The sequence below is a fragment of the Oncorhynchus mykiss genome, chromosome 13, assembly GCF_057628025.1.
Source record: "Oncorhynchus mykiss isolate SJ-2025 chromosome 13, ASM5762802v1, whole genome shotgun sequence".
Lineage (NCBI taxonomy): Eukaryota > Metazoa > Chordata > Actinopteri > Salmoniformes > Salmonidae > Oncorhynchus > Oncorhynchus mykiss.
Window position 1 is genome coordinate 46,074,952 of NC_143034.1, and position 12,370 is coordinate 46,087,321.

Genomic DNA, 12,370 nt, shown 5'->3' on the forward strand with positions numbered 1-12,370 from the left:
TTTTTGTTCAAAATATGAAGTCATTGAAACTGAAACACTGCATCCTGAATGGGTGGAGGCAGCAAACAATGTACTAGGCCAGCCATAATTTACAACCTGATAGAAATATGTTTTGGACTACCAAGAAATGTATTGGTGAATTATATTAATCATGCATTGAGCTGCATCCATCTATTCTGCCAACAATACCGTACTGTACAACATGGAATTTTGAGTCAAATAGAACCTATTTTTTAAAAACCTCTTACAAAGTTGGTTTTGAAGCATAAACTGTGAATTTGATATGTTTTACTGATATTATGATTGTCCGTTTGCAGATATGAAACAAAGTAGTTCAAATGCTGTCAGTTCCACTTTAAATACAAATCAATGTGTTATGATGAGAAGGAATTCAAGAAAACAGCCAACAGACCTAGAAACATATTTAAATACATTTTATTTGCAATGTCCAGCAATGCAATATGGTATGAATCAATAGATGTACAGTGTGTTTTTACAAGTACAAAGTATTTCCTGAATAGTAAATTGTGTGCAGTGATACTAATGCATTTTGAAAAGTCCTTTATAAAAATCCCTCACATTAGTCAATCTCTTCAATGGTTGGGCCTTGGGAGCTGTCACCAGAGCTGGTCCGTGCCTGATCTCCACTGCAACCTGTGGGCATCCCTCCCTGCTGGTACAGCTTGGTAATGATAGGCTGGCATACTTTCTCCAGCTCCTTTAGCTGATGCTCATACTCCTCTTTGTCGCCCAGCTGGTTGTTCTCCAACCAGGAAATGGTCTGGTCGCACCTGTCCACCACTTTCTTTTTGTCCTCCTGGCTGATCTTGCCTTTCATGTTGTCGTCCTCCACGCTGCTCTTCATATTGAAGGCGTACGACTCCAGGGAGTTCTTGGCAGCTATCTTCTCCCTCTGTGCGTCATCCTCAGCTTTGTATCTGTCAGCGTCCTGCACCATCCTCTCAATATCCTCTTTGCTGAGCCGGCCCTTGTCGTTGGTGATGGTGATCTTGTTCTCTTTGCCCGTGCTCTTGTCCACCGCTGATACGTTCAGAATGCCGTTGGCGTCGATGTCAAAGGTCACCTCGATCTGAGGGACTCCTCGTGGGGCAGGGGGGATCCCAGAGAGCTCAAACTTCCCCAGGAGGTTGTTGTCCTTGGTCATGGCTCTCTCTCCCTCGTAGACCTGGATCATGACCCCGGGCTGGTTGTCGGAGTAAGTGGTGAAGGTCTGGGTCTGTTTGGATGGGATGGTGGTGTTGCGTTTGATCAGGGCGGTCATGACCCCTCCGGCGGTTTCGATGCCCAGGGACAGGGGAGCCACATCCAGCAGCAGCAGGTCCTGGACGTTCTCAGACTTGTCGCCAGACAAGATGGCCGCCTGGATGGCAGCGCCGTAGGCCACCGCCTCGTCTGGGTTGATGCTCTTGTTTAGCTCTCGGCCGTTGAAAAAGTCCTGCAGGAGCTTCTGGACCTTGGGGATCCGGGTGGAGCCTCCGACCAGGACGACGTCGTGAATTTGGGCCTTGTCCATCTTGGCATCCCCGAGAGATTTCTCCACAGGCTCCAGGGTTCCCCTGAAGAGGTCGGAACACATTTCCTCAAAACGAGCCCTGGTGATGGAGGTGTAGAAGTCGATGCCCTCAAAAAGAGAGTCAATCTCAATGCTGGCCTGGGAGCTGGAGGACAGTGTTCTCTTGGCCCTCTCGCAGGCTGTCCTCAGCCTCCTCAGAGCCCGCTTGTTCTGGCTGATGTCCTTCTTGTGTTTCCTCTTGAACTCCTCCACAAAGTGACTGACCAGGCGGTTGTCAAAGTCCTCCCCGCCCAGGTGAGTGTCTCCAGCTGTGGCCTTCACCTCAAAGATCCCATCCTCGATGGTCAGAATGGACACGTCAAAGGTGCCCCCACCCAGGTCAAAAATCAGGACGTTGCGTTCCCTGGACATGCCTTTGTCCATGCCGTAGGCGATGGCTGCCGCCGTGGGCTCGTTGATGATCCTCAGCACATTCAGCCCAGCAATCACTCCAGCGTCCTTAGTGGCCTGTCTCTGTGAATCGTTGAAGTAGGCAGGGACTGTGATGACTGCATTGGACACCTTCTGGCCCAGGTAAGCCTCAGCGATCTCCCTCATCTTCACCAGGACCATGGAGGAGATCTCCTCTGGGTTGAAGCATTTGTTCTCACCTTTGTAATCGACCTGAACTTTAGGCTTTCCTCCGTCGCTGACCACCTTGAAGGGCCAGTGCTTCATGTCGGCTTGCACGACCTGATCGTTGAACTTTCGGCCAATCAGGCGTTTGGCGTCGAAAACGGTGTTGTTGGGGTTCATGGCCACCTGGTTCTTTGCTGCGTCTCCGATAAGTCTCTCAGTGTCTGTGAAGGCCACATAGCTGGGTGTGGTCCTGTTGCCCTGGTCGTTGGCGATGATCTCCACTTTACCATGCTGGAACACCCCCACACAGGAGTAGGTTGTGCCCAGGTCAATGCCGATAGACGGGCCTTTAGCTGATGACATCTTGATGGTTTGGAGTTAGTTGCCTTCAAATGAATGAAATAATATTTTAGAAATTGATATTCTTCTACGAAAACCTAGGTGCAAGTAATGTCAATCTCCACCAACAGAGATGTTAGCCTAAATATACTTGAATAACAACAAGACCTGGGTTCAAATACATGCGTATTTAAGTATTTCTAATTCTTATTTTCTGTGTATTTGAGGATTTTCAAATACATGGTAATACTTTCCAAATGTATTTCCAAACACATTCCAATATTCAACTACTTATATTTCAAAATGTACTGGTATTTTAAAGTCCTTGAATAACAATAATTAGCATTTGAACCCAGGTCTGAAAACAACACTGTTGTCAATGTTTGTGTTTTATATTGGTGTTATATACATATATACATATATATATATATATAAATATATATATTAGTGTTAGACACAATCATTTCTGCTAATCTATTACAGAGAAACTCTTTTCACAACAGGCCTCAATTTGTTCTATGAACACTCCTGAATAATATTGTGTTATCTTCACAGAATTAGAGCAGATTTTCTTAAAATGAACAAATAACTAATTATAATAAAATAATAATATGCTACAAAAAAAATGTAGGCATAGTCTGTCCAATGAATATTATTCTAATATTATATCATTATAATATTATTTCTTTATTAGTTAACCAAATATTCTGGCATAATGTTATAGCTAAATCAGCTATGTCCACACAACCAACATAGCATCATTGTTTATTCTATCAAGTTTATAACTGTCACAGCCATTATGAAAATAGGGTCCTGAATTAATTCCCCTTTACTTACAGTTTATGAATGCTGAACGTATCTCTTCTCTTTTCTTGCTTTCTTTTCCCTTTAGTATTCTCGTTGAGTCGATGTTTGAATCTGAATGTACTGGTACTGAATGTACCAGAATATATACCATCCCCACTGCCTAAAAAATAGCACTCATGATTTCTAGCCATTTCTCGAACTCTCCGACTACATTGCTCAAGAGAGCGCAGCATTCCTGTGCAATGACGCAGGCTGCGAGGTGTATGCAAATAAACGTTCTCCTTATTCCAGAGCGTTCGAGAGGATCGGAGACCTGTCCAGAACGCAGACACACAGCACACAAATAGTGAAACCATTATTTGTATTGATTAAAATGATCAAAAACCGTTAATGATTCAAATTTCAACACAAATGAAACAGCATCCGGTTCAACCGTATTCAGTCGACATTTCAGTCTATCGGCCACACTGCAGTTCATCAACAGTTCACGAGATGTCAGTCTATACATTTTTTCTCTCACAAATGAATAATAGACATGTATTGTAAGAGAATTGAGTGCCTACTGCACAAGTTGTATGTGCAACTCACCACAGGTTAATGTACCTCCAGGGAAGATCATTTTTGTTGTATTTAAGCCAGACTATTTAAGATATCCAATATTAATTGTTAAATGAAAGACAAATGATGAACACACTGGCTAATCCTTCTCTATTCTATTTTAGTCAATGTTATTTTGTTCTAAACCATTCTAGAGTACCCTATTCCGTACTGATGGCCTATCAGTTCACATTTGCTTACCAAAAACAAGATATCTCCATGATATCCCCATCATGAGGATATCTTGTTAATGCTAAGCAAATGTGAACTCCTTGTGACATTCTCCTGTGAATTTTAATTACAAAAAACACAAATGGTAGCTAAAGTATTTGCTAATATGCATTGCATTGGTAAAGTATTCAGACCCCTTGACTTTTTCCACAATTTGTTACGTTACAGCCTTATTCTAAAAATGTATGAAATTATTTTTTTCATCACCAGTCAACAGTCAATACCTCATAATGACAAAGAAAACACATTTTTTTAAAAAAATGGTCTCATATTTATTAAAAATAAAAACAGAAATACCTTATTTCGCCAGCAGCTTACCACCCTGCATACCACTGCTGGCTTGCTTCTGAAGCTAAGCAGGGTTGGTCCTGGTCAGTCCCTAGATGGGAGACCAGATGCTGCTGGAAGTGGTGTTGGAGGGCCAGTAGGAGGCACTCTTTCCTCTGGTCTAATTTTTTAAAATCTTAATGCCCCAGGGCAGTGATTGGGGACATTGCCATGTGTAGGGTGCCATCTTTCAGATGGGACGTTAAACGGGTGTCCTGACTCTCTGAGGTCATTAAAGATCCCATGGCACTTATTGTAAGAGTAGGGGTGTTAACCCCGGTGTCCTGGCTAAATTCCCAATTTGACCTTCAAACCATCACGGTCACCTAATAATCCACAGTTGACAATTGGCTCATTAATCTCCCTCCTCTCCTGGTCTGATTGAGCATTAATGGCAACAATGGCTGACAGTAAAATACTATGATTTCATGCACTTTAAGTTGCCTTACCATATCAGAATGCAACTACTAGATGAGGACACCCTTCACACTATATTCACAGCAGTGCCGTTCAAGATTATGGAGGATTTCGTTTTATTACCATGGCCTTATTTCGATTATAGCATATTGGATGACTGTCATTCATATTCCCATTCACCCAGCTCAATGTCACATCAATAGGTTTAGGCTACTACATGATACTCAAATTTTCCCTATACCAATCAAGAGATTGCTACAACCTATAGCCTAGAAATGAAAGTTTATACCGTAGGTGCACAGGTCGAGAGACAAATTGGAGTGATCAAGGTGACAGGCAGAGAAACATTCAATCCCATCTTGCACACTCTTGCCTGCATCTAGCTGATCTGGGGTGTAATCTTTAGTCCAAATAGTTGCAAAATGTTTCGAAAGTTTCTAATGGACAAATAAATTCAGGTAGGTCCCGCCCCATTTCGTTCTGTTTAAGAAACAATCGGCAGAATGAATACACCCCTGATCACCCACACACAGTTAAATTTCATAGCAGCCACATAGAGCATTATCACTTTACTTGTTGTAAAATTCATTCTCGCATCTACAGGCTTTCCTCCTCTCACCTTTTCCCTTCACTTGTGGACTTCAGTACACAACACAACAGCTATCTGTGACTAGGCACAAAAACCTCTCCTTGCCAAACCGTCACACCATAACCACTAACCGCTACACAACCTACATCGTCACCACATCAAGGTTATAGTAAAACAAACCAAAATAGAACAAACACATTAGTAAACCCACAATCCAATCCCAAGTGTACAATCACGCATTACAGTGTACAGCAAGTAGTTTAGCAGTTAAACCGGCGGGCCCCGGTGCCCATACATTTATAAAACCAAAAGCTTACATTGACTTGGAAGAGTTGCAGTGTTGGATAGCCTTAGCCAGCTAGCTAACATAAATAGCATTTCTCTCTGTTTGAGTCAGGTTCTTTGGGTAGAATAAATTAGCTGCAATAGCTAAGTGAAAGGTAGACTAAGAAGAAGAAAACATCTAATGAAATATAGCTATCTCTCTCTCTCTATGCTGCTTCAACTATTGCCTTTCTCTCTTTGAGTCAACTACTCACTGCAGTGCTAGCTAGCTGTAGCTTATGCTTTCAGTACTAAATTAATGATCAGATCCTTTGGATGGAAAACTTGTTAGTTCATACTGCAAGAGCTCTGATAGGTTGGAGGATGTCCTCCAGCTGTAGTCATAATTATTGTGTAAGTCTATGGAATGTGGTGAGAACCACGAGGCTCCTAGGTTTTGAATTATTGAAGTCAATGTACCCAAAGAATTCGCCAGACATAGGCTATTTATTTTACAAAACAACGTGCAACTGCAACTCAAACTGGCCATTGTTTTATTCTAAAGAATATGGCCCTTTATAATGTCCACTTATGTTCATATGCTGTATATAGCATCTTAACGTTTTAAAACAAAATAGATAAATCATTTGTCCAGCCTTTGCTGCTACGCTTGCAGATGTCCATAATATGCTGCGACCCTAATCAAAAAGTATTTATCACCAAATAACAACAACTTAGCGATAGGTTGTTGTAACATTTGAACTTAAAACATGTTTTTCATTGAATTAAATAATAATTGTATGAGTGGACACCTTATAGTTTCATTGTATTGACATTCCCAGCCTTATTTACAGTCGTCCGTTTTTGTTCAAAATATGAAGTCATTGAAACTGAAACACCGCATCCCGAATGGGTGGCGGCAGCAAACAATGTACTAGGCCAGCCATAATTTACAACCTGATAGAAATATGTTTTGGACTACCAAGAAATGTATTGGTGAATTATATTAATCATGCATTGAGCTGCATCCATCTATTCTGCCAACAATACCGTACTGTACAACATGGAATTTTGAGTCAAATAGAACCTATTTTTTAAAAACCTCTTACAAAGTTGGTTTTGAAGCATAAACTGTGAATTTGATATGTTTTACTGATATTATGATTGTCCGTTTGCAGATATGAAACAAAGTAGTTCAAATGCTGTCAGTTCCACTTTAAATACTTCAAAATCAGTCAAATATACAGTATTTGGTTCTTTGAGCTTGACACCAATAAGCACAAAGTAAGGAAAAATGTGACCTGTAATTGTTTTTTTTATATGTGCCAGAAGTGTATTTGTGCCGCTTTTTCCAAGAAGGACCATAGTGATTGTATCAGATGTTATCGCAGAATAAAGAGTTGATAAGCTAAACATTGTGGCCATTAAGGTGTCTTCACTTGTTCTCTCTGGTGGTTTAGCCGTCTATCAAAGTTTTGTTTACAATATTTCATGGTATTGTGTAAAAAATTTGAATAATCAATGTGTTATGATGAGAAGGAATTCAAGAAAACAGCCAACAGACCTAGAAACATATTTAAATACATTTTATTTGCAATGTCCAGCAATGCAATATGGTATGAATCAATAGATGTACAGTGTGTTTTTACAAGTACAAAGTATTTCCTGAATAGTAAATTGTGTGCAGTGATACTAATGCATTTTGAAAAGTCCTTTATAAAAATCCCTCACATTAGTCAATCTCTTCAATGGTTGGGCCTTGGGAGCTGTCACCAGAGCTGGTCCGTGCCTGATCTCCACAGCAACCTGTGGGCATCCCTCCCTGCTGGTACAGCTTGGTAATGATAGGCTGGCATACTTTCTCCAGCTCCTTTAGCTGATGCTCATACTCCTCTTTGTCGCCCAGCTGGTTGTTCTCCAACCAGGAAATGGTCTGGTCGCACCTGTCCACCACTTTCTTTTTGTCCTCCTGGCTGATCTTGCCTTTCATGTTGTCGTCCTCCACGCAGCTCTTCATATTGAAGGCGTACGACTCCAGGGAGTTCTTGGCAGCTATCTTCTCCCTCTGTGCGTCATCCTCAGCTTTGTATTTGTCAGCGTCCTGCACCATCCTCTCAATATCCTCTTTGCTGAGCCGGCCCTTGTCGTTGGTGATGGTGATCTTGTTCTCTTTGCCCGTGCTCTTGTCCACCGCTGATACGTTCAGAATGCCGTTGGCGTCGATGTCAAAGGTCACCTCGATCTGAGGGACTCCTCGTGGGGCAGGGGGGATCCCAGAGAGCTCAAACTTCCCCAGGAGGTTGTTGTCCTTGGTCATGGCTCTCTCTCCCTCGTAGACCTGGATCATGACCCCGGGCTGGTTGTCGGAGTAAGTGGTGAAGGTCTGGGTCTGTTTGGATGGGATGGTGGTGTTGCGTTTGATCAGGGCGGTCATGACCCCTCCGGCGGTTTCGATGCCCAGGGACAGGGGAGCCACATCCAGCAGCAGCAGGTCCTGGACGTTCTCAGACTTGTCGCCAGACAAGATGGCCGCCTGGATGGCAGCGCCGTAGGCCACCGCCTCGTCTGGGTTGATGCTCTTGTTTAGCTCTCGGCCGTTGAAAAAGTCCTGCAGGAGCTTCTGGACCTTGGGGATCCGGGTGGAGCCTCCGACCAGGACGACGTCGTGAATTTGGGCCTTGTCCATCTTGGCATCCCCGAGGGCTTTCTCCACAGGCTCCAGGGTTCCCCTGAAGAGGTCGGAACACATTTCCTCAAAACGAGCCCTGGTGATGGAGGTGTAGAAGTCGATGCCCTCAAAAAGAGAGTCAATCTCAATGCTGGCCTGGGAGCTGGAGGACAGTGTTCTCTTGGCCCTCTCGCAGGCTGTCCTCAGCCTCCTCAGAGCTCGCTTGTTCTGGCTGATGTCCTTCTTGTGTTTCCTCTTGAACTCCTCCACAAAGTGACTGACCAGGCGGTTGTCAAAGTCCTCCCCGCCCAGGTGAGTGTCTCCAGCTGTGGCCTTCACCTCAAAGATCCCATCCTCGATGGTCAGGATGGACACGTCAAAGGTGCCCCCACCCAGGTCAAAAATCAGGACGTTGCGTTCCCTGGACATGCCTTTGTCCATGCCGTAGGCGATGGCTGCCGCCGTGGGCTCGTTGATGATCCTCAGCACATTCAGCCCAGCGATCACTCCAGCGTCCTTAGTGGCCTGTCTCTGTGAATCGTTGAAGTAGGCAGGGACTGTGATGACTGCATTGGACACCTTCTGGCCCAGGTAAGCCTCAGCGATCTCCCTCATCTTCACCAGGACCATGGAGGAGATCTCCTCTGGGTTGAAGCATTTGTTCTCACCTTTGTAATCGACCTGAACTTTAGGCTTTCCTCCGTCGCTGACCACCTTGAAGGGCCAGTGCTTCATGTCGGCTTGCACGACCTGATCGTTGAACTTTCGGCCAATCAGGCGTTTGGCGTCGAAAACGGTGTTGTTGGGGTTCATGGCCACCTGGTTCTTTGCTGCGTCTCCGATAAGTCTCTCAGTGTCTGTGAAGGCCACATAGCTGGGTGTGGTCCTGTTGCCCTGGTCGTTGGCGATGATCTCCACTTTACCATGCTGGAACACCCCCACACAGGAGTAGGTTGTGCCCAGGTCAATGCCGATAGACGGGCCTTTAGCTGATGACATCTTGATGGTTTGGAGTTAGTTGCCTTCAAATGAATGAAATAATATTTTAGAAATTGATATTCTTCTACGAAAACCTAGGTGCAAGTAATGTCAATTTCCACCAACAGAGATGTTATCCTAAATATACTTGAATAACAACCAGACCTGGGTTCAAATACATGCGTATTTAAGTATTTCTAATTCTTATTTTCTGTGTATTTGAGGATTTTCAAATAATGTGGCCACTTCTATTTAAAGTATTTTCAAATCATTTTATTTAAATACTATTTTAAACTATTTTCAAATACTTGTCTCCAAATACATTTCAAATGCACCTAGGAACAAACAATCCTGGGTTCAAATGCATGGAATATTTTAATATTTTAATTTTAAAATACACTTGTCTGTGTATTTGAGTATTTTCAAATACATTGTAATACTTTCCAAATGTATTTCCAAACACATTCCAATATTCAACTACTTATATTTCAAAATGTACTGGTATTTTAAAGTCCTTGAAAAACAGTAATAAGCATTTGAACCCAGGTCTGAAAACAACACTGTTGTCAATGTTTGTGTTATATATTAGTGTTATATACATATATACATATATATATATAAATATATATATTAGTGTTAGACACAATCATTTCTGCTAATCCATTACAGCGAAACTCTTTTCACAACTGGCCTCCATTTTTTCTATGAACACTCCTGAATAATATTGTGTTATCTTAACAGAATTAGAGCAGATTTTCTTAAAATGAACAAATAACTAATTATAATAAAATAATAATATGCTACAAAAAAAATAATGTAGGCATAGTCTGTCCAATGAATGTTATTATAATATTATATCATTATAATATTATTTCTTTATTAGTTAACCAAATATTCTGGCATAATGTTATAGCTAAATCAGCTATGTCCACACAACCAACATAGCATCATTGTTTATTCTATCAAGTTTATAACTGTCACAGCCATTATGAAAATAGGGTCCTGAATTAATTCCCCTTTACTTACAGTTTATGAATGTAGAGGTCTGTTGAACGTATCTCTTCTCTTTTCTTGCTTTCTTTTCCCTTTGGTATTCTCGTTGAGTCGATGTTTGAATCTGAATGTACTTCACCAGAATATATACCACCCCCATTGCCTAAAAAATAGCACTCATGATTTCTAGACATTTCTCGAACTCTCCGACTACATTGCTCAAGAGAGCGCAGCTTCCTGTGCAATGACTTAGGCTGCGAGACGTATGCAAATGAACGTTCTCGTTATTCCAGAGCGTTCGAGAGGCGCGGAGGCCTGTCCAGAACGCAGACACACAGCACACTAATAGTGAAACCATTATTTGTATTGATTAAAATTATCAAAAACCGTTAATGATTCAAATTTCAACACAAATGAAACAGCATCCGGTTCAACCTTATTCAGTCGACATTTCAGTCTATCGGCCACACTGCAGTTCCTCAACAGTTCACGAGATGTCAGTCTATACATTTTTTTTCTCACTAATGAATAATATACCTTTATTGTAAGATAATTGAGTGCCTACTGCACAAGTAGTATGTGCAACTCACCACAAGTTAATGTGCCTCCAGGGAAGATCCTTTTTTAAAATTAAAGCCAGACTATTTAAGATATCCAGTATTAATTGTTAAATGAAAGACAAATGATGAACACACTGGCTAATCATTCTCTATTCTATTCTAGTCAATGTTATTCTGTTCTAAACCATTCTAGTCTACCCTATTCCGTACTGATGGCCTATCAGTTCACATTTGCTAACCAAAAACAAGATATCTCCATGATATCCCCATCATCAGGATATCTTGTTAATGCTAAGCAAATGTGAACTCCTTGTGACATTCCCCTGTGAATTACAGTCTAATCATATTTAAGTACATTTCTTTGGAAAAATAACTGCCACGTGATTTTCCGGCTACTCTATTTCAACGAGACTACACAAAAACTAGGCACACTTGAACTCACACGCCCGACCAGTAGAGGAAAGCCACTGAAGTTGAAGCAGCTAATTCTGAGAGTGTGTAAATAATGCCACAAATGTGTGCTTTTAATACAACAGGTAGACAAACAGAACGTTTTCAAATAATCTGCGTGACAACAAAAATAGTTTAATCCCAGAATCGTCTATTTGAATGCCGGGTCCCACCCAGAACATGTCAACCTCGACGCAATGATCTCTGTCGGGACCAAGATAATTGCGGCCTGCAATTCGGGGCGTTCCTGCATCTGCAGGAACCCCTCTTTATAATTATATATGTCAACTTTTAAGATAGGAAAGGCGGAAGGTGCATTAATGCACAGTACCATTGGATGCCAGCTGGCGATAAACCCCACAGAAGAAGGGGCGGCAACGGTAGCTAGCTGGCCATACACCAGTAGACGGTGTCCTTCGTCTCTGACTGTAGGTCACAGTTTTCTCGCAGTTCTGTTAACGGCGGTGAGGGCAGGTGGGAGCGAAGTACACAGGTCTGTTATTTTTGCCAGCTAGTCCGTTACACAGCAGGTGGGAGGCGTGGGTGAGACCGTGTGCTATCTAACTAGCAAGCTAGATGTGCTAGTGGGATGGGGGCTGCGGGTAGGAAAGTGTGTTTTGCCAAGCCTGTCGGGCATGGTTTTCTCTGGTACATGAAGCGACATTGTGTGTTAGTGTAGCCGGTGCTATACTACACCGCTGTAACTCTGCGTTGTGTGTGGTTGATAGAGACCATAAACGTGGACTTTGGAAATCAGGTAGTTTTAATCAAGCAGAACTGACTCTCTGCATCTTGCATCTGCATCCAAAAGGAAATAAAACATTTGTAGAGCACATCTGTTCTGAGAATCGTCGCCTCTTTCTCTCTCAGTGCATCAAAATGATTTGGAATACAAAAATTAATACACTCTCTCCTTATTATACATAACATATTTTACATTGATAAAACCACATACCTGCATCCAAAAGGAAATAAAACATTTGTAGAGCACATCTGTT

At 42.2% G+C, this 12,370-nt stretch overlaps 2 protein-coding genes across 2 annotated transcripts; both read right to left on the reverse strand.

Annotated features, from left to right (window-relative positions):
• Positions 1-419: 419 nt before the first annotated feature.
• Positions 420-3,795, reverse strand: LOC118936524 (heat shock 70 kDa protein-like). The gene is made up of 2 exons (XM_036940952.2): positions 3,329-3,795; positions 420-2,538 (listed from the first exon to the last, which is right to left on the reverse strand). The coding sequence occupies exon 2, from the start codon at positions 2,513-2,515 to the stop codon at positions 581-583; it is 1,935 nt and encodes a 644-aa protein (XP_036796847.2). The 5' UTR covers positions 2,516-2,538; positions 3,329-3,795; the 3' UTR covers positions 420-580.
• Positions 3,796-7,294: 3,499 nt separating this feature from the next.
• On the reverse strand, positions 7,295-10,856 carry LOC110485160 (heat shock 70 kDa protein). The gene is made up of 2 exons (XM_036940951.2): positions 10,396-10,856; positions 7,295-9,413 (listed from the first exon to the last, which is right to left on the reverse strand). Exon 2 carries the CDS (start codon positions 9,388-9,390, stop codon positions 7,456-7,458), a length of 1,935 nt encoding a protein of 644 aa, XP_036796846.2. The 5' UTR covers positions 9,391-9,413; positions 10,396-10,856; the 3' UTR covers positions 7,295-7,455.
• Between the last annotated feature and the right edge of the window lie 1,514 nt (positions 10,857-12,370).